At 43.3% G+C, this 19,385-nt stretch overlaps 1 protein-coding gene across 1 annotated transcript in view; it reads right to left on the bottom strand.

Moving 5' to 3' along the window:
- Window positions 1-19,385, bottom strand: part of SMPD3 (sphingomyelin phosphodiesterase 3) — a 259,785-nt gene that overhangs the window by 28,934 nt on the left and 211,466 nt on the right. The window contains exon 4 of the mRNA XM_051974942.1: window positions 5,744-7,372. Coding sequence (XP_051830902.1) covers window positions 5,744-7,108 — 1,365 coding nt within the window. The 5' untranslated portion in view covers window positions 7,109-7,372. The remainder of the gene's footprint in view (window positions 1-5,743; window positions 7,373-19,385) is intronic.

Below are 19,385 nucleotides of genomic sequence, written 5' to 3'. Positions count from 1 at the left end.
CAGGGAGAGTTTTGTTTTTGTCTTTGTATCTCTGGCATTTAACAAAGGCTTGGCATATTTACTTAATGTTTTCTGAATAAAAATGGCAGGTCACAGGTGAGGTGAAGTAATAGGAATCACAGACAATTGCTCGATAAAAGTTACCAAAATAAAGTACAAAGAGATGAAGAATTAGTTCCAGGCGGGAAGAGGACAGAATGCTTTTCAAATTATTACTGACATGGACTGTGCTCTGATCTGGTGATGCTGAGGTGAAGTGACAAAGTCTTCGATCTCTGGGCCTTCAGTCCCTGAAAGCTCCTTTTTTAATGAAATGCAAGTTAATGGAACACTATCCATTCTTATATAAGAAACGCTGCTTTTATGGGAAAGTAATTCTGGCAGCCACGACCAAAATATAATCTGTTAAATGCTGACAAATGGTGGGCAAAAATAGATGGAGTAGATCTTGTTATAACAGGAATTAATTTGGTTTCACCACATTACACTCTGTGTGAAAAGCTCAGGACCTCATAGCAGAGAGTACACAGATTCAAAGGGAATGTCAGCTCTCCCAAAGAAGAGCCCCCATTTTTTTTTTTTGCCTTATTGACCTGTCCCATGTTGTCATGAGAGAGAAACAGAGAGAAATGGAGAGAGACTGAGAAAGAGACAGAGACACACACACACACACACACACACACACACAGAGACAGAGAGAGAGAGAGAGAGAGAGAGAGAGAGAAACAGACACACAGAGACAGACACACAGAGACAGACACACAGAGAGAAATAGAAAGAGAGACACCTACAGAGAGAAACAGACAGACAGAGAGAGAGAAAAAGAGAGAGAGTGTGTATTCATGAGGGATCTCCATTACTCTTTGATCAAGGTAGGAAATACACATACTGTGCCATGTTCTCCTTTCCTTTTAGTGCCAATTTGTATCCAAAACTTTTAAGCATTTGTGGTGGTCACAGCAATGGACTGAGAAAATGAAAGCCCTGTTAGCATAAGCTCTGTCTTGAACCTCACAAGATATCAAGCACAGCTTCGCAGAGCAGGATGTGACATTGTGTTCATTTATCTGACAGACATGTGACAGGTACAGCCCTGTGCTGGTCTCCAGAGCACTGTTTGGTCCGGACCCATGACTTCGGCAGAGTTGGAGATGTCTTCCACTGCTGCTGAGGGCAATCCAGTTATAAATTACAATCTTAAAAAGTTGCCCCAGACACTAAGAGGCCAATGATCAGTTCATGATCATGCAGCCAAGATTTTACCTCAAGCCTTCCAGACTCCAGGATCAGTCTCTAGTGACTGTCTGCCTTCAGGCACCTTAACCTGCATCCAGCTAAGCTAATCTGTGCTGATTTTCCCATTGGAGAAACAGAGATGGAGAAAGCCAGCGACCATCCAAGGTCACACCTCTAGCTGCTGAAGAGCTGCAGCCCAAATCCTCTGGCTCCGAGTCCGGTGCTCTGGCCAGGGCCCTTCTCTCTAGGTCTGGGTTTGCTCACTTCTCTGGGGATAGACTGGAATCCTTCCCTTTCCTGCTTGACATAAACGGGTAGATGGGTCTTTGTGGGAAGGCTTGCAGAAGCAGACAGGCCTGGGGCCCACAGTCAGCAGGCCCCCAGGCCAGAATCCCACCTTCCACAGTGAGGAGTTGTGGGGTCCAGATCAGTGCCTAAGTCCCCTGTTTCTCATCTTCAGGAAGACCAAATTGTGACGATCAGATGAGATGATGCACACAGGCACCATATGAAAGGAAGCTGTCACTGTTGTTTTTGTCATGATAGCAAGGGATCAGTAACAGAGGGGAAGCCTGTTCCCTTAGAATCAGATGGCTTGGGCCCAGACTCTGCCCTTTACTAATCAGTGTGACACGTGGGCAGAAACCTTTGTGGCAGCCCTCTTTGTGGTGGCAAGGAATTGGAAACTGAGTGGATGCCCATCATTAGAGGAGTGGCTGAATAAATTGTGATATATGAATGTTATGGAATATTATTGTTCTGTAAGAAATGACCAGCAGGATGAAAACAGAGGATTGGAGAGACTTACATGAACTGATGTTAAGTGAAATGAGCAGAACCAGGAGATCATTATATACTTCAACAATGATACTGTATGAGGATGTATTCTGATGGACATGGTTCTCTTCAACAATGAGATAATTCAACCAGTTCCAATAGTTCAGTGATGAAGAGAGCCATCTATACCCAGAGAGAGGAACTGAGTATGGATCACAACATAGCATTCTCATTTTCTCTATTGTTATTTGCTTGCATTTTATTTTGCTCCTCTTATTTTTTTCTTTACTGGTTTGATTTGATTTTTCTTGAGCAGCATGATAATTGTAGAAATATGTATGCATATATTGGATTTAATATCTATTTCTACATGTTTAACACATAATGGACTACTTGCCATCTAGGGGAGGATGTGGGAGAAGGGGTGAAAATTGGAACACAATAGCATTACAAATAGAGCAAAAAGAATGTTTTGAAAAATAAAAAAGCTTTTAAAAAAAAACTAATCAGTGTGACAATGCACAGGTCATTTTTCTGTCATCCTCAGTTTCCTCACCTGAAAAATGACAATAATTCTTCTTGCTCTATTTGTAATGCTATTTTGAGGACTGAATGAAAAACTGTAAACAAAGTGCTTTGTAACTATAAAGAGACCTTTAATTAATGGTGAAAATTTAAATAATAATTTAAATATTAGCAATAATAAAACCATTCCTTCTAGCCTCTGATATCAAAAATTATGATCACATAATAGAGAGAAGAAATAATTCTTTGAGAAAATGGAAAAAAAACCTTAAATATAACTTGACAAAGTATAGAGGGGGTGGAGGGAAACAAATTTCTCATGCTCAGTGAGAAGACAATACATAATGGCCAAATTATCATGACCTAAAAACTCCCCCAATTACATTTAAATTAAAAGAAACAATTATTAATTTCAATTAATTACTGTTTAAATGAAGCCACATTGTAGTAGGCAGAACCTCCCCCAAAGCAGCCATATAATGATGTGTGTGCCTCTTTTAGAAAGCAGTTGGGAAAGTACAAACCTAATGAAACACATCAATTAAAGACCAAATTAATGGGAAATTTTAATGGACTTGAAGGCCCCTGAAATTCCAATCTATCAAATTTACCACCTTTAATCTGCACTAGCTCTCCATATCAATCCTCATTTAAACAAAGTCTCCAGAAGAGCGTTCTCCATGCACAGGAGCAGCTCACTGCTCACCATTTCTGGCTAAGGAAGAACGTTCTCATGCACAGGAGCAGCTCCCTGCTCACCATTTCTGGCTAAGGAAGAGCGTTCTCAGTGCACAGGAGCAGCTCCCTGCTCACCATTTCTGGCTAAGGAAGAGCGTTCTCATGCACAGGAGCAGCTCCCTGCTCACCATTTCTGGCTAAGGAAGAGCGTTCTCATGCACAAGAGCAGCTCGCTGCTCACCATTTCTGGCTAAGAAGAGCGTTCTCAGTGCACAGGAGCAGCTCCCTGCTCACCATGTCTGGCTATGCAAGAGCGTTCTCATGCACAGGAGCCAGCTCGCTGCTCACCATTTCTGGCTAAGGAAGAGCGTTCTCCATGCACAAGAGCAGCTCGCTGCTCACCATTTCTGGCTAAGGAAGAGCGTTCTCATGCACAGGAGCAGCTCGCTGCTCACCATTTCTGGCTATGCAAGAGCGTTCTCATGCACAGGAGCCAGCTCGCTGCTCACCATTCTGGCTAAGGAAGAGCGTTCTCATGCACAAGAGCAGCTCGCTGCTCACCATTTCTGGCTAAGAAGAGCGTTCTCAGTGCACAGGAGCAGCTCCCTGCTCACCATGTCTGGCTATGCAAGAGCGTTCTCATGCACAGAGCCAGCTCGCTGCTCACCATTTCTGGCTAAGGAAGAGCGTTCTCCATGCACAAGAGCAGCTCGCTGCTCACCATTTCTGGCTAAGGAAGAGCGTTCTCATGCACAGGAGCAGCTCGCTGCTCACCATTTCTGGCTATGCAAGAGCGTTCTCATGCACAGGAGCCAGCTCGCTGCTCACCATTTCTGGCTAAGGAAGAGCGTTCTCATGCACAAGAGCAGCTCGCTGCTCACCATTTCTGGCTAAGAAGAGCGTTCTCAGTGCACAGGAGCAGCTCCCTGCTCACCATGTCTGGCTATGCAAGAGCGTTCTCCATGCACAGGAGCCAGCTCGCTGCTCACCATTTCTGGCTAAGGAAGAGCGTTCTCATGCATAGGAGCCAGCTCGCTGCTCACCATTTCTGGCTATGCAAGAGCGTTCTCATGCACAGGAGCAACTCTCTGCTCTCCATTTCTGGCTAAGGAAGAGCGTTCTCCGTACACAGGAGCCAGCTCGCTGCTCACCATTTCTGGCTAAGGAAGAGCGTTCTCATGCACAGGAGCAGCTCCCTGCTCACCATTTCTGGCTAAGGAAGAGCGTTCTCATGCACAGGAGCCAGCTCGCTGCTCACCATTTCTGGCTAAGGAAGAGCGTTCTCATGCATAGGAGCCAGCTCGCTGCTCACCATTTCTGGCTATGCAAGAGCGTTCTCATGCACAGGAGCAACTCTCTGCTCTCCATTTCTGGCTAAGGAAGAGCGTTCTCCGTACACAGGAGCCAGCTCGCTGCTCACCATTTCTGGCTAAGGAAGAGCGTTCTCCATGTACAGGAGCAACTCTCTGCTCACCATTTCTGGCTAAGGAAGAGCGTTCTCATGCACAGGAGCAGCTCGCTGCTCACCATTTCTGGCTAAGGAAGAGCATTCTCCTGCACAGGAGCAGCTCGCGGCTCACCATTTCTGGCTAAGGAAGAGCATTCTCCTGCACAGGAGCAGCTCGCTGCTCACCATTTCTGGCTAAGGAAGAGCGTTCTCCATGCACAGGAGCAGCTCCCTGCTCACCATTTCTGGCTAAGGAAGAGCGTTCTCATGCACAGGAGCAGCTCCATGCTCACCATTTCTGGCTAAGGAAGAGCGTTCTCATGCACAGGAGCAGCTCGCTGCTCACCATTTCTGGCTAAGGAAGAGCGTTCTCATGCACAGGAGCAGCTCGCTGCTCACCATTTCTGGCTAAGGAAGAGCGTTCTCATGCACAGGAGCAGCTCGCTGCTCACCATTTCTGGCTAAGGAAGAGCATTCTCCTGCACAGGAGCAGCTCGCTGCTCACCATTTCTGGCTATCCAAGAGCGTTCTCCGTGCACAGGAGCAGCTCGCTGCTCACCATTTCTGGCTAAGGAAGAGCGTTCTCATGCACAGGAGCAGCTCCAGGCTCACCATTTCTGGCTAAGGAAGAGCGTTCTCCATGCACAGGACCATCTCGCTGCTCACCATTTCTGGCTAAGGAAGAGCGTTCTCATGCACAGGAGCAGCTCCCTGCTCACCATTTCTGGCTAAGGAAGAGCGTTCTCCATGCACAGGAGCAGCTCCCTGCTCACCATTTCTGGCTAAGGAAGAGCGTTCTCATGCACAGGAGCAGCTCCCTGCTCACCATTTTGCAGATTTGCAATGGGCGTGTGGGTGAGATTTCCTGATCACCGTCTATAACCTCCTAAGCCTCACCTGCAGCACAGCCACAGACCCTTGGGAGTTCTTGTTAGAGGAGGGGAAGTACCTTGATTTAGGTCAGCTGGTGGGTCAGAACCTGCTCCCCCAGGCTGATGCCCAGGAAGGGGGGAAAAGGAGGGCTTCCTTATCCGAGGGCAGTCTAGCCAGGGGGAAGCTGCAAGGAGAAGAGATCCTTACCTTAACAAACAAGGCTCCCTTTGAAGAAAAGGCGTCAGTCCCTCCTCCGTTGGGGTAACAGTGATAGACAGCATCCATGACTGGGTAGCGGCTGGCAAAAAGGAGGCCGCTGTTCAGGATCTTACAGGGGCAGGAGCTGCTGAGGCTCTTGCAAGGGCAGCAGCTGTTCAGGATCTTACAGGAGCAGCAGCAGCCGTAGATCCCGACATCGTACAGAATGTACTCAAAATATTGGTGGAGCTGGTCTTTCAACTTCCCAGCCGCCCTTTTGTCAAACACTTCCTGCAAGCACAGGAAGTCCAAGTTGGCAGGGAAAAAGGCAGAGATCTCATGGTCAAAGATCTCGTCCGTATGCTTCTTTTTGCGCAGGGAGGTCTTCTTGAGCATGGAGGTCTTGTGGAGCAGCTTGTTGTTGACGGACCCTTGCTCCGTGGGGCTGTCCCCGATGCGGACCTTCACCAGGGACTCCCGGGAAGCCGTGTAGCTGTCTAAGCTTCCAGCGTCCCCATCCTTTGCCTTGTGGTTGGGGGTCTGGCCCTTCTGGCCCTCGGCTTTGTTCTCCGGAGGGGTCTCCATCTGGCAGTCCCCAGTGCCATCGGCTTCTGGGTCAGACAGCTGGCCGCCGTCCTCTCCCCCGATCCGGATGATGCAGGCGTTGTCTTCGGCTTCATGGAAGTCGCCGCCGGCTTTGGGGTTCCTGTGCTCCTCGCTGTTGTTGGGGCTGCCGTTGTCCCCCTTGTACTCCATGGAGGTTGTTCTCTTGATGCCCGCGGGGACGGCTTTGTTAGGACCATCGCCGCCCTGGGGGGACGCCAGGCTGCTGAAGCTCGCCGCGCTGATAGAAGTGTTGGTTGGGGAGTCTATGTAGATTTTGATCTGGGGCCGACTGGCCCCGTTCCGGATTCTCTGCCCGATTTCTTTGGCGCGGGCTTGCGTGTTGGAGAGGTTGTTCACCCTGGCCATGCATTCAGGGAGGAGACAGACGTTGGCAGTGCCGAAGCAGAAGCTCTTCCCGGGGCCCGTGGCCTTCCATTCGTTGAGCAGGATGCTTCCACCGGCCTGACCCTTGTCCTCCAGCCTGGAGTAGATGTACGGCCGCCTACATAGCTGCAGTGGGTTCCACAGGAGAAACCCGCAGATGGCACTGGGGACTGAGAGAAGGCAGAGGGCCGAGTAAATGGGGGCGGTGAAGATGAAGCGGAGGACCCAGCACAGGGAGCCCCTTTGGCACTTCTCATTGGTAGTCGGTATCAAGGAGGCCACGAATTTGTCCATAAGCCAGTAAAATGGGAAGATCAGAGCCCAAGAAATTCTATGCAGAAGGGACAGACAGCAGCAGGGAAATGGGGAAGTGTGTAAAACCATTGCAACTCAGTTGTCACGCCCCGTTGAAGCCCTACTACATGGTGTCCAGGACGATGAGTGGTCCAAGCTAGTGGGTTGAGGGTGAGGGGGAAGGGCAAGGAATGGTTGTCAGTACTGGGTTTGCTGATGAAAGTCGTCACCTCCAAAAAAGATGGGCAACCAGACCATAGAAAAGGGGTCTATTGCTCTGTTCTTTGGGCCTCTGCAATCCTCCAAGGTCAGTCATTGTTCATTGCAAGGGTCCATACTGTGCCTGGGGGAGAGCTGTGGAGATAAAAAAATGAATTTTGTCCTTAATGTTTATTAAGTAGCTGTCTGAAAAGCCATACAGAAAAGCAGTGAGCTTTTAAAAATGTAGTTTTAAAAGTCTGCATTTAATCAATTCCCCAAGCATTTCTTAATGGACTTTGGCTTATCAAGGCTTCTCTTTAATTTCTGTTCATTCATTGGTCCACTCAAAAGAGGAAAAAAAAAATACCCATTAAGTCCCATGTGCTAAAAATATTCTAACTGATGAGATGAAGGCTCTCGGGACTGACAATTGTGAGTTCCGTGGGTTTTGTGGGTCTAAAAACCTGATTGAAATGTCACCGTTAAATCATTTATTTTTCATTCTCTGCATTCTCAGAATAAACAGCTTCACAATGTGACATCTGCTAGGCTTCTGATATGCTTTAAAGCAACTTTATACATATCTTATCCCTTAAACAAGGATCACTGGATTGAGAGGGAATCTTAGGGGTTCATCTAGTATATTCCCTTGCTTCATGGAGGAAGAATTTAAGGTCTGGAAAGGGTCAGTAATTCGTAGAAAGTCACATTTTGCAATAAGCAGCAAAACCAGAACTTGAAGTCAGGTTTTGATTTCACATCTACCACTCTTTCCACTGTATCATACCACCTCCCTAAATTTTGAATCAATCTAAAAATGACAAAGGGTTCTTGGAATAGCAAGTTGGTTATGAGTCCACACATGTATATATATTTTAACACATATATCATATATTTTAACAACGTTAAAATATATGATAAGATGTTATATTCTATTTATTATACTATACTATGAGATGTTAAAATATACTATAAGAGCAAACATTGAATTACCTGGGATCAGTGATTATATTTCAGTAGATTAATATTGATATTCATGATATCAGCCACGATATCCCAAGAAATTCAAAGAAGGATCCAGGGCCAGAAATGAGGAAATCTACTAACTTCGCACTTATTCTCATCCCAGCCTCTATAGGCTCAATGACTTTTTCTAAAGGAGCTACAACCAGGACAAGTGAAGGTATTGGACAGTTTGAAAGGAAATTTCATAATTAGATGAGTTTCCTTCTTTTTTTCTCCCCCATCTCCCAAACAGCACAGTATTGATTCAGAAAGCCTAGCTTTGAATTCTGCCTCCAACAATATGTGACCTTGGGCCAGTAATGCTTCCATTTTGGGCCTCAGTTTATTCCTCTGTAAAGTGAGGGCTTGGACTAGATGATCTCCACAGTCCCTTCCAATTTTTAACTCTAGGAGATAGATTATAGATGCCTTTTGTATTCCCTACCAACCCAGCTGGTTGTTCTGGGTGTCCTAAAAGTGTGAGTGCAGGCTTAAACTTAAACATATCTACAGACACATAAATAGGACCACAAAGAGTCTATGATTTTATAAACTAGATAGAGAATTATGCCTAATGTCAGGAGGCAAATTTGAACTCTAGGTTTCATTGTAATTTGGTAGATGGGGCTCATGCTTGCAATATGACTCTAGAAGTGTCTATTTTATTTAAAAGGAAGAGAATAATGGCAGCCAAGTGGCCCAGTGGATACAGCACCAGCCCTGAAGTCAGGAGGACCTGAGTCCAAATCTGGCCTCAATCATCAAACACTTCCTGGCTGTGTGACCCTGGGCTAATTACTTAACCCCGATTGCCTCAGTAAAGAAAAAAAAATTAAGTTAAAATAAAAAAAAAGGAAGAGAATAAAAGTTTGCGGATGCCTGTGTGGCGAGACAGAATAATGTTGTATAGTAGGAGGATAAGCAGCTCATCCCACTCTTGGACATCTCCCTCTCAATTATTTTTGACTCCATTCTAAATTTGCTCCTTTGCTACTATGGATCTCAGATCTAAAAATAAAGTGAATTTCAGAGGACTTTTTAATGATGAAGAAACTATGAAGCTTGCCCAAGAGGGCTATTCCACATGACAAACTTTTCCCCCAACTCTCTCTCTCTCCTAGGATAAACATTTCCCATTTTCCCAATGGATCCATAGGACATGATTCAAAGCCCTTTGCCATTTTTGCTGTTCTCCCCTGTACGCTCCCTATGTTAGACTGGGGGCCCAGAGCTAAATAGAATCTGCCCCAGAGACCGTTGCCTCCTTACTATTCCCATCTCGCTGCAGACCGAGACCATGCTAGCTTTCGTGGCTGCCACATTACACTGCAGATCTATATGGAGCCTGCTGTCCACTACACCCCCACGATGGTTTTCAGACAAACTGCTGCCTAGCCAAGCCTCCCCCTCTCTGGATCTGTGATTCTGAGTCATCGGTGATTCTTAGAAAGATTTTATAGAATGAGAGAGGTTGCGTAATTGGAGAAGGGCCAATTTGAGTCTGATTTTTTTTAAAGGGAGAGTTGATGCAATCTATAGACCAAATTTTCCTGGCAGTAATCAAGTGCGCGCTATTCAAAGTCTGGTTGGTAAATACTTGGAAAAGGAATCAGTTATCACTGAATAGTAGCATGGCTTCATCCAGAACAGTCCATGACAGAGCAGCCTCCTTTCCTTTGACAGGATAACTGGACTGGTAGATCTGGAGAATGAAGAGTGGTAGAAGATTGGGCTTGGAATTAGGAGAGACCTGGATTCAAATTTCATCTTTAAAAACTGTGAGACCGTGGATAGGTCACTTAACCTTCTCAGCTTTACCTTTCTCATCTGCAAAACAGATGTAACAGTATTTGTAAGCTTTCCCTCATGGGGCGTAAAGAAGATAAAAATGTAAAGTTCTTTGCAAAGCTTAAAGCAACATATATGTCTGGCTGCTATAGCATGGCATAATATACCTGGATTTTAGCATTTGGCAAAGTCTCTCACACTACGGTTTTGGGGGTCTAATTTCCCTTGGAGCAACAGTAGCTGTGAATCCACTTCTTGACTTTAGTCTTCCAACTAATCGCTGAACAATACTGCCTCTCTCTGACAATGAGAGCTGTCCAATGGGCCTAAGGAAGTAGTGGCTTCTCCTCCCTTAATCAGAGACTAGAGATATTAGACTAAATGGCTTCTGAGATTTCTTTCAACTCATAGATATCTTTACTTTGTAACCTTAATATTGATTTCATCCCTTAAAACCCATGTGAGCTCCCTAATATTTACATACAAAAGTAAAAAGAATTAGATTTACCATTCTTTTTATGTTCTATGTTTCTAATGTTTTGTTAGTCATTCAGATGAAAAAACCAATTATTCTAGGGTCAAGATCACAAGGTATAGGGAAAGAATCATATTTTTAGGTTTCATAATTGGACCTGTATGGATGTATTCTGGATTGACTTAAATAATGTGAGAAATTGCTTAAAATATCTCAAAGCTTTCGGGTATAAGAGGAAGGAAGAAAGTCCTTTATCTCAAGCACCATTCATGTGAGATCAGACTGACCTGGTGACTATACAACACCTTTTTAAGGAAGGCCATCCCTAAGGGGAAGATATGTTACTATAAAGTAATCGTGAGAACTGTACCAGGGATGGAGAGCTGAGAGAGATCTCCAGAGCCATCTTGATGGTTCAGTTATTTGGGTGCTAGGGTTAGGAAGATTTCAGATCATTATTAGCTTGTATTGTTGTTTACTAGTCTAACCCTTCATTTTACAAATGAGGATGGCTTGCTGTGGAAAAGAATGCTCATTTATTTCCCTCTGCCCTGCCCCACAGAAGTAATCTATCACAACTCAATCATATCAGCTGGGGAAAGAATTCTAGGTAATTTAATTATTTTTTTTTTATCCTTCTAAATATATTGAAGGCATTTGAAACAGTGGTCCTTGACTAATCTAGAAAACCTGGCACAGCTAGGCTTTCTTCCAACAACTATCTCTTGCTGAGACTTAGGGGGAAGATTTCCTGAGTCAAGGCTGGGTAATTTTCTTCTTTATGACCATATCAGTCCTTACCTTGTTATTCAGAGGACAGACTCTTTGAAATATGGGTTGTATTATTTATTTTTTGTATAAGAACATCTAGCTTGGGGTTTTGTATATAGTAGGTGTTTGGTAAATATTTGAGTGGCTTTAATCTTTGAAAATTTTTTTAGATCACACAGGCCACTAAAGGAAGTATCACTAGGGATCCTGTTCTTGACGGTGCTATCAGAGAACAAGATGTGTATACTTGGATACAGGCTCTTTTGCTAATATCCAGATGGGATGCTTCTTTAAAAATTAATGTTTTTGAAGTTTTGGCATTTTCTAATGGGAGTTGATTATAGCTTAATGGAGATTACAAATCATTTTAATAAAGAACAAAAATAGCCCTAAATAAACACTGATCCTATAGAGTGAGAATTGAAGCGATTTTCCTTGATTTCAAAAGGTGGAATGAGGATATGTGGGTAGAATTTTTCAGGGCAAATTTTAGATCAAAATGGGAAAATGCCTTTCAACAATTAGAGCTCTCCAACAGTAGAATGGACTGCCTCAAGAGAGAGTGAAGTACCTATCCCTGAAGATCTTCAGATAGAAGTCAGATGGACTACCTGGCAGGTGCATCATGATTTAGGTGGAGGTTGGATTATAGACCTTTTCCAACCAAGACCCTTCCAACCAAGGCTATATGAAAATGAAAGAATGTAAGTATTATGGGCTTGTTCTTTGTTGTATAATTTTTTTTTGTTTTTTTTTTTTTTTGTTCTGTAAATTCTCTTTTCTCCCAATAAAAAGTGTGTGTGTGGGAAACTTTATGGAGATAAGTAAGAAAAGAAACAGCTCACTGACCTGCATAGGTTGTCCATTTACCTAGTAAAAGGGGAAGATTGAATCAGGTGACATCTTAAGATTCTTGCCAACTCTTGGATTCTTTCAGTCTATTACAGAACCATAAGGACATATCTAGAGTTTGGTTTAGCTCAGGATACAAAATTTTAAAAGGGACCGTGAAGAACTGGAAGACATCTACAGGAGAATGGCCATGATGGTGAGAAAATCTGGACCATAGTCATATGAGAATTAGTAGAAGGGATGTTTAGCCTAGAGAAGACTTTAAAGGGCCATGACAGCTGTCTTCCAGTATTTAAAGGGCTGTCATTTGGAAAAGTGTTAGAATTGTGATGCATGGCTCCAAGAGGATGGAAGAAAGACCAACCACACAAGTTACAGTGAAACAAATTTTGTCTTAATATAAGGATTCTCTAACAAATAATTGTTGTTATTCAGTCATTTTTCAATTATATTCAATTCTTTGTGATTCCAACTGGGGTTTTCTGGGCAAAGATACTAGAGTGGTTTGTCATTTCCTTTTTGGTTCATTTTATAGATGAGGAAATTGAGGGAAACAGGGTGAAATGACTTGTCCAGGATCCCACATTTGTAAGTGTCTGACACCGTATTTGAATTTGGGATGATGAGTCTTAGATTCCTGGTCAGGTGCTGTGTGCAGTAGGGTACCAGCTAGTGTCCCTCCTAATAATTAGAGCTGTGCAAACAGAAATGCTAATGATGAATAAATACTTTTTTTGGTGAGCTCATGGTGAGCTCAGAGACTGATTAGCTTCAGGACTGTCTATTACAATCCATTGTGATTCGAGCCCATATTTACTGTGTCCTCAGAAATCTCACCCCAGTTTTTGTTTAGGTGAGTCTATAAGAAAGTCACAAAAGGCTTCAGTTTCCTTTCCCGCTAACATCCCTGTAATAACTACAGCTTACGTTACCTCATCATTTTTTTCCTTTTGGATACTTTCATCTGTATCAAATCCCTTCATCCCCATGCCCAGAGCATTCCTGGTCAAGGCCGGTTTCTCTTCTGCAGGGGACCTCTACAAAGTTCAGTGACTGAACCCTTGGCTCCTATGTGGCCTGGGTCTCATCCACTCACCAGGATTCGTGCTGGGGGTGAGTTGTACTGCCACTAGGATGTTGTTAATGAGGATGATGAAACACTCTATCACCCAGAGGTTTCTGCCTCCCTTTTTTTTACAATTGCACTGGGAAGTAGCCAGAGCAAATCTTCACCAAGTAATATGCCCACTCCTTACTTTCCTGATCACCCTCCTTGGCTTTCAAGAAAGAACCATTCCTCCACTGTCTCTCATTATCTTCCAGTTAAATGCCAAGCCATTCATTTTTATCCTTCAGGCCTGCCCCTGTCTCCTCATGAGGTGAGGGTCTGCAGCATCTGCTTTCTCTTCCTGACCTCCTCACTCCTTTCTATGCCATTGGTGGTCTACTGCCACATGCTCTAATCCCTCCTTCTCTCAAGCAATTTCTTCACAAGCTGCTGCCACTTTTACTGTAAATATTTATAAGAAAATGCTAAGTGCTCCTGGGCAGCTTTGCTAGACCTAAATTAAAATCTCATCTTTATAAGAATTTGTTAAAAATGCTAAAGAATTTAATTTGTTGTTAAGCCTTTTTGGTCAGGTCCAATTTTTTGTGACTCCATTTGGGGTTTTCTTGGCAGAGTGGCTTACCATTTCCTACTCTAACTTGTTTTTACAGATGAGTAAACCCAGGCAAATGGTGAGGTGTCTTGCCTAAGGTCACACAGCTAGTATTTGAGGCTGCATTTGAACTCAGGTCCTCCTGACTCCAGGGTTAGAGCTCTGCACATGGTAACGCTACCCAGCTGTCCAAACATTTAACTTGGTAGTCTGTTTTACAAATAATAATAAAGCCCCTCCTCCCTTCCTCTGCCTTCCCTTCCCCACTCCCAGCAAACAGCCTGCCCTAGCAGGATGAGCATAGGCTTTGGAGCCCTGGTTCCAAGTTCTAATACCTGTAGCTGCTAAGACCTATTTGTCTGCCTGGGTCTCTCTTTCCCCATCTATAATATGAAAAGGTGAGACGAAGTGATCTTCACAGCTATAATCCTTTTTAGCTTGTTTAACATTTGGATTCTCTCCTTGTCTTTATTCAACCATTTCAATGAAAATATATCTAGTGCAGAATCCTCTGTGGGGTATTGGAGAGAAAGAAACTAGGTGAAACCTCTGTTTACCACTTGACAGTTAGTCTACGGGAACCTTTCCAGCTATAGGCCTAGGACCTGCCAATAAGAGAGGGCAGTCCTGGGTGTCCAGGAAAACATTTTGACTTATTCATTTTCAGCACCACTCCTACCACATTTATTGTCTTTCCCAAAGAAGAACAGAATCTCTCGCTCTTTAACTATCTATTTATTGTCCAGACCTGTGATTTCAGCAGTGTGGTCAGCTCCTTCTATAGCCATTCTCCCAAAGGCATTTGTTAAGTATATTATCAATTTTATACTGTCTATATATCTATATGTATATGTATCTTATGTACCTGACACGAAAATGGATGCTAGCCTACAGAAACAACCTCTTACCTCAAGGAATTCAGATGCTCCTGATTGGAAGCAGACTGAGGGGTCTCAAGATGGGGAAACACTGGGACTTACCCATGTTCACACAGTATGTGTTCAAGAGATAGGACTCAAATCCTGGTCTTTCTGATTCTATTGGGGCATAATGCTCTAGCTTTAATAATTATTCTTTCCTAACAATAATAGCTAGTTTATATAGCACTTTAAAGTTTGCAAAGCACTTTATCCATGGTATTTTATTTGATCTTCTTTATTAATTCCATTTTACAGATGAGAAAAAGAGAGGTTGAGGTTAACAGATTTGCCTAGAGTCACACAGATAGTAAGCTGTCTGATGCCAAACTCAGGTTTTCCTAGCTCAAAATTCAACACTCTACTCCTTGAATCACTTGGATACCTCTTTCTGCACAATAACCTTGTGAAATACCTCCATTTAAAAGATAGGGAAACTGAGGCCCAGGGTGAGAAAAATGACTTTCCCAGGATCACAAGCTAGTAAGAGGCAGAGCTGGAAGGTGCGTCCACATCCAAACACTCTTCTGACAACCCCACGACCTTTCTTCTGAGCTGAATCTGTATTGCTACCATAGTCTACAGCCTGAATTTCTTTCCTTTTGCAAACTTGATTTTTGCCGTTATTGTTGCATTCATTTTGTATATCATCTCCAGTTTATCAGATTACTGATGCTGATCATGATCATGATGATGATGACGGCAGCAGGGTGAAAAGAATCTTGCACTTGGGATTGAGATTCAGGTCTCTGCTCTGATGCTATGTTACTGTGTAATTGAGGACAACGCTTCAAGCCTCAGTTTCCCCAACTGTAAAATAAAGGACATGCCAATTTCATGGCAGCATTTTAAGGACCAAGTGAGGGTCATGAACAGAAATTACAAAGCAAATAATATGTAAATGTCAACTATTAATAAAAATTGTGGTATATTTTCTAGATATACTCACCAGGTACAAATCTTACTTCTTTACAACATTATCCTCCTAACAGAACAGAAATTCTATGCTATCTTTGTGTACAAAAGTTAGTCTACACTGGATGGAGCTCAGCTCCTTTCATTGGGATGCAGGGTTTCTCTGGAGTCTCACAGACAGTCACCTTATGCCATTAGCCTGACACACTCGGCTTTTAGCTGTGATTTGTTTAAGATTCAAAATGGGGAAATCTGACCTTCCAGGTCTCCTAGTAGCAAACTTTATTCCTTCTCTTGTCTGGATTTCTGTACTTTTCAGCTTTTCTCCTGGACTTTGGTGATTTCCTGCAGTTAATCTGAGTCAATCAAATCCAACTCACTTGTATGTCATGGCATCATTGCCCTGATCCATGGTCCTTTTTAAAAATGAAGGGTGAACAACAATAACAATAGTCAACTCACTCTCTTTATTCTCTTGGTGCTTTTCTTGCCTTGGGTTGAATTTCTTGCTAATGAGCATCTATTTGTCCAGCTGTTCCTCCCAGCAATTTCCTCTGGGATCCAAGGTTTTAGAGCCAGAAGGCCCCTTGGAGATCATTTAGTAAAACTCTCTCAATTTACAGATAAGAAAACAGGCCCTTGTCCTTGGGTCCATCATTAGTAAATAGCAGAGTTGGGGTTCAAAACCAGGTTCTCTGATTTTAAATATTAACACTTTTCTGAGCTTTAGATGCAATATTTCACTTACGCGTCACAATCACCCTGGCACGTAGACCTCCATTTTATCCATGACAAAACTAAAGTTTAGAGTGGTGAACGGGTGTTCCTATGGCAAATGGGAGGGGCAGGGTTTGAAACCAGATTTTCCTCACTGTGAGCCACGCCCTCGATCAGTTATACCTCACTCACCTACAAGGTGCTTTTTGCTCCACCAAGCCCTTGCATCCAATTGGCCACCGGAGCCATACCTGGGAATTCTAGGTATTGTGGCAAAACCAGCTGCTCAAGGGTAGAGACTGGGGTGGGCACGTAGACTATACTTATTACTATGCATGGTTGCGGGATTCTGTTGTTAGTGAGAAGGAGCAGCAGTCAGACAGCTGACAGCTGACACTATGGGGAGGGAGGTGGGAAGAGAGTGATTCCCTCTCTCCTGGATGTCAGTATGTGGGCAGAAGCCTAGTTGCCCCTGCTAGTTCCCGCTAGGACTACTGCCTTCCTGTCATTTCCATGGAGCTTCTCCTTCCCTCTCCTTTGCTCTTGGATATTTAGAACAAAGGCAAGCTCTGACTTCAAGGCCTCAGCAATACTACATGACCTGCAATGCTGGGGAATCCCCAAGCAGGCCAGGGGATATAGCAGACTTCTATTCTATTGATTATGCAATAGTTGGAAGGACACTTGGGATATAAATTTATCCAAAATGGTTTTATTTTTAGCTAAGAAAGAACTCTGTGAACAAAAGGAAAATTATTTCAGTTATGAAAAAAAATCCAACCATCCCCCCCAAACTCCTAGCATTTCAGCAAGATTAAAAACTGACATGCTGTTAAAAGAATATTCGGAGTTTTGAAAACCACTTCTGGAAAACACAATTTTATTTCTGCTCCTGTACAAGTTCAACCCTCACACGTGAGTGATCTAAAATTATCTAAAAGGAGCTCCTCTCCTTTAGCTTTGGGGAAGGGATGGCCTACTTGGTGACTTTAATCTCAGGGTTCCGCATAAGACCATTGAAGATGATAGGAATGAGATCTAGAAAGGACCTTACAAATCATCTCCTATGGCCCTCATTTTATTATTGCACATAAGAAACCTGAAGCTCAGAGAGAAAATACAGTGACCCCTTCTACATCATGACTTTCCCTATTGTGGTTTTGATATATTGCAGGTCAACATAAGAAATTAAATGGGAATTTGGAGGGATTTTTGCAGGAGCCTAAGATAACAGGAAAAGGCCAGCAAATGACGCAGAGCCCGTGGCCGAATATTTAGCCCAAATATTACAATAAGGTACTGTAAACATCCCATAAAAGAAAGAGAAAAAATTCTGATTTCTTCTCTGTTAGGAAGGGAGGGCCAAAAAATTTTACACAGATTTTCTAGATTGCAGGGTGCAGTGACCCTAATCCCAGCAATGTGGAAGAGATAACTCGATCTTGTCCAAGATAAGTGGCAGCTCTGGGTTTCAATCTTACATCTCCTGTCCTGTCAGATTTACTGCTTTTTCTACTTGCTTTTATCTCACTCCAAGAGGAGTGATAAATGAGGTTTGGAAAGATTCTGTTTTTCTCACTTAAAACAGTGACTGCCTATATTAAATGGGCTTAAGGAGAGCCAGGGTTTAAGGAACAGTATACAACTCTCAAATCTGACTGTGTACATATGTATCAGCACTGTTGGGGTTCATTTGTTTGTTACAGCTCTGGGGATTCCTATAGGGGCGAGAAGCATTTAACAGCAGGGGCGGGGAATCAAGGTTTGGAAAATGGACAGTTCCCTGGGATCTGATGTGGATAGAGCCAAGGATAATTCCAAGGAAGAAAATGGAACATTTCATGGAGGGAGATTTTGACTATATCATCAGAAAGGGTTATATCCCCCCTCAAGTCTATTTTTTAGAAGAGATTTTTTTGATTCAAAACTATCATTTTGGAAAATTATAACTATAGACCATATGTCATTTTTCTCATTAATGAACAATACTGCAGATGCTTTGGAAACTCTGGCATTGTTTGTGGTGTTTTGAGGATATTTGTGAGACAGGAATCCTGCTTTTGCAGATTTCGTGAGCAATAAGGCAGTGTCTCCTTTGGGTATTTGTATACTCAGGAATGACTTCAGAGTCCAGCTGTTAGAAATTCTCCTCTGCAGCAGCATCTGGAGCCGTGTTTTAGCAGGGATATTGACCAAGTTTCCAGGGGTGGGCAGTCAGGAAGGGGAGAGGCTCAGAACCACTCTGTGTAAGGAGCTGGGGGTGTGGAGTCTGAGAAGATCATCACAGTCTTCAAGGATTTGCTATGGAGTAGGATTAGATTTAATCAGCCAGACCCTGAAGGGCAGAACTATGAGCAATAGGGAGCTCAAAAGGAGGGAGATTTTGTGGTAATTTAAGGAAGAATTTCCTTAGAAAAGCTGCTTAGATGTGGAGTCTGTGGCCCAGCCTTATGGAGGCTTAAAGGTTCTATACTCCAGAAAAGATGAGAAAAAGAAGCAGCAGCCAAATTAAAGGATGTAGTCAGGAGTTAGGAAATAGCAGAGCTGGGATTTGAAGCCAGGCCCATGTTGCCTCCCTACACTTAGCTTAAGCTTATCTGTGTTTTGGGTTCCATGGGGATTTTCAGGTAGTGCTTGACAGACCCTCTTGTTGGGGATGTCACAGAAGGGGTTCACTGATGGGTTAGATGAGGTGACATTAAGGGTTCCTTCCAACTTCTGGAGTCTGCCGGAGAGACCCCCATCTAAAGCAAGATTGGTGGTTCAGGAATCCAGCCCATCATTCTCAGAGAGAGGTAGTTCTGCATAATAAACCCCGGATTTACATGCTTACCCAAGAAAGCACAAAGATATACTTCATCATTGACACTTCATCTGCCAAGTAAGTGCCTCATATTTTTTTCTTCTATGAGAAGTCTAAATCATACCTCATCTCAGGAAGGCTCATACAAGGATTTGGCAGTAAAATAAAACAAAAAAAACTATTAGCCAATATATCAAAGCAGAATTGCTAGCCTTTTTTTCCTTTTATACAATCCCAAAGTCAAGCTCATTCATTTGTTAAT

Source organism: Antechinus flavipes, chromosome 2 (genome assembly GCF_016432865.1).
Source record: "Antechinus flavipes isolate AdamAnt ecotype Samford, QLD, Australia chromosome 2, AdamAnt_v2, whole genome shotgun sequence".
Classification (NCBI taxonomy): Eukaryota; Metazoa; Chordata; class Mammalia; order Dasyuromorphia; family Dasyuridae; genus Antechinus; species Antechinus flavipes.
Note: the sequence above shows the minus strand (reverse complement) of the source record. Positions and strands in the feature narration are given on the sequence as shown.